Source organism: Asterias amurensis, chromosome 6, assembly GCF_032118995.1.
Source record: "Asterias amurensis chromosome 6, ASM3211899v1".
In the NCBI taxonomy this organism is placed as follows: Eukaryota; Metazoa; Echinodermata; class Asteroidea; order Forcipulatida; family Asteriidae; genus Asterias; species Asterias amurensis.
In genome coordinates, this window is record NC_092653.1 from 3,139,042 (window position 1) to 3,141,915 (window position 2,874).

The window sequence follows — 2,874 nt, forward strand, 5'->3', positions numbered from 1 at the left end:
GAGAAGTGACAAACATTTTTAATGAAATTGCTTCTATAACAAGGACAAACGGTTACATCAAAGTGCAAAAGACAACCCCCCCCCCCCCCATTGCTGATTCAATCCGGGCTGTATCAGGGTTAGCCTGAACGTCTGGCGTCATTCTTCGAGGCTCGCGTGAATAACGCCAGAGACCGGCCAAAAATCAGACCTTTGACCTCTCATAGAGATACGCACAAATTCTACACCAACATTACCAAGCAAGTACGGTATCCATCATGCATGTACTGTATACATACCACCACACACGTGGACACACACGTGCGGACGACCGAAAGTAAGCTTTCCCTATCTGTGTTTTTATTGGCCAACCGAGGTGACCTCAGACCAATCAAAACAAACCCAGCTACGGTAGCTTTCAGTCACTGCATTTATCCAATGGTATCATTATACCCAATGGAATCACTGGATCTGAATAGCTGGTACCTGTCTTTATCCTTGCGGATAAAGACAGGGCCCCAGTCTATATCAGGGTTAGAAATGTACACTGGCAGGACCACCGGCCAGAGGCATGTGATTTCGGTTTGGGCACAGTAAACTCAAGCCAGGACAAGTCCGGTGTTGTTGTTTTTTCTTTTCAATTAAACATCTTTGTCTGTATGAATGATCTTCAAATGTTGAATTTGAGTCTCACAAATATCTTTTGATCCTGATCAGTATCACCCATATATACCAACTTACCGATTCTTGAAAGCCGTCATATTTAAATATCGACCCATTTTGGAGGCGGAGTTTTAGCTCATGACCTCTAGCGACCCTGAGCCAGTTTGTCTCGGCTAGGTCTTCAACGTGGACTTGTTCTACTTTGCCAGTCTTGATACTCTTGAAGAACACACCCTGTTTGCTCAGCTTGAGTCGACCACCATTCTAAAAATAGATTTACAAACGTCAGTTAATAAAAAAAAAGAGAGCAGAATAATCTTGGGGCGAAGCGGCAGAGTGGATAATTAAGAGAACCTGAATCAAGCTCTCATGTTTCTGATCAGCAGAGAGTGTGGAATCGAGGCCCAGTCTTGACACTGTACTTGCTAAACACACTTCAGTTTCAAACATATAAAGCTGTAGAGTGCAAGTCCCGCATGGGAAAAATATCTGTATGTGATGTCGGATGTGCTACCACTTTTTTCGTTCGTTTCCAAATAAGTTAGGTATCCCATTCTCATCCTTATTGCTAATTTTAGGCCCTACTCAAAGGGTACAAAGTCAAAACAAAAATAGGAAAAGTTTCTGTAAGGCGTCACAACTTTTTCATTCTCAATAAAATAATATAGTATCTAATTTACCTGATTGATATATCCCTTTTTGTAAAAATGAGTGAAAAAGTGGTGGCGCCATACGGAAAGTTATCCCAAAAATAATTAGATAACTTCCTTTTTTTGTTTGTATGGTAAAATTCACTAAAAATGAGTGAAAAAGCTGTGGCAACTCCTGCAGTAGACTGAACAGAAAAAAGAAGAGAGGATACAAAAAAAGGAATATCGATAGGGAAAAGTTTCCGTATGGCGCCACCACTTTTTCATTCGAAATAAAATAATATAGTATCTAATTTACCTGATTGATATATCCCTTTTTGTAAAAATGAGTGAAAAAGTGGTGGCGCCATACGGAAAGTTATCCACTTTTCCGGCACCTCAACGTTAACTTTTTGTGCAGTGGCCTAGTACCTGTCGAAATGGTCGAATCCTGCCTGTCAATTAAAATACCATGACTGAGTAACCATGCGTTGAGGACTTGAGTTGAGTTGAGTTGAGTAATGCGTACGAACCGAACAACGTGTCGTCACTCGTCAGACGTCAGTTACTCAGTCAGACAACGTGACCAGTATCGACGCCTTGAATATCAAAGTAAACATAAGTACTGAGACAAAGATGAACAGTTTAGAGACAGAGTGTTAAATTCTTACCATAGCACCCCTCACTTCTTGGGAGATGTCGGAAAACTCCAAAGTATCCGTCATTTTGGGAAGTAGGTTTTCCGTCGTGGTAAACAATGAAATGGCGCGAATTGAAACAGCGCCCTCTGTAATTTCCATAAGAAAAAAACTGCGCGCTTTTCCTTTTAAATAAAGCGCCCTCTTTTGACAAATGTTGTAGCGCCCTCTTGAGTCCAATCTATTCAGTCGGCTCGCTCGTGTTTTTATTTTTAGCTCATACATTGATTGGGGCATAGAGTAAGGACAGAGATTATGATTGGGGCATGGTCTGAAATTTAAGCCAAATTTATTTTTCGTTTTTTGGTAAATCAAGGATTTTGCTGCAGATGAATACATGAATGAAATCCAATTCAAGCTTACACTGGCAAACTGCATGATATCAGCAACAAAGAGAAAAAGGGGGAGGGGAGGGGGAGGGGAGGGGAGGGGAGGGGAGGGGTAGATAATGTTGCCTTGGATCTGACAAGCTGGAGTTGGTCTATAAAAAGCGTTTATAACTGTGTTATAAAATGCATATGGTTAGACAGATGTTTTCAAAGTAGAATACAATGATCCACACAAATAAGCCTTGAAATTGCGTGGCTTCCCTTTTACTTTGTGAACTAACACGGTGGGCCATTTATGGGAGTCAAAAATTTGACTCCCATAAATGGCCGACTGTGTTAGTCAACGAGGTAAAAGGAAAACAGTGCAATTTCGAGGCATGTTTGTGTGGATCAGTGTATTCTACTTTTACAACATCTTTTTCCCCATATGCATTTGATAACAAACGGTTACAAACGCTTTTCAAAGACCAACTCAACCGATCCAAGGCAACGTGTTCCTTTAAGGATACAATCCTGGCACCCAATAGTAAAACAACTAAGACTTTGTATTATAAGTTAAAACATAAGATCAAGAGC

At 40.7% G+C, this 2,874-nt stretch overlaps 1 protein-coding gene across 1 annotated transcript in view; it reads right to left on the reverse strand.

Moving 5' to 3' along the window:
• The window catches only part of LOC139938666 (FACT complex subunit SSRP1-like), a 50,860-nt gene extending 48,797 nt beyond the window's left edge, over window positions 1-2,063 (reverse strand). Inside the window, exons 1-2 of the mRNA XM_071934271.1 lie at window positions 1,943-2,063; window positions 721-906 (exon numbers count right to left, since the gene is read on the reverse strand). Coding sequence (XP_071790372.1) covers window positions 721-906; window positions 1,943-1,996 — 240 coding nt within the window. The 5' untranslated portion in view covers window positions 1,997-2,063. The remainder of the gene's footprint in view (window positions 1-720; window positions 907-1,942) is intronic.
• Between the last annotated feature and the right edge of the window lie 811 nt (window positions 2,064-2,874).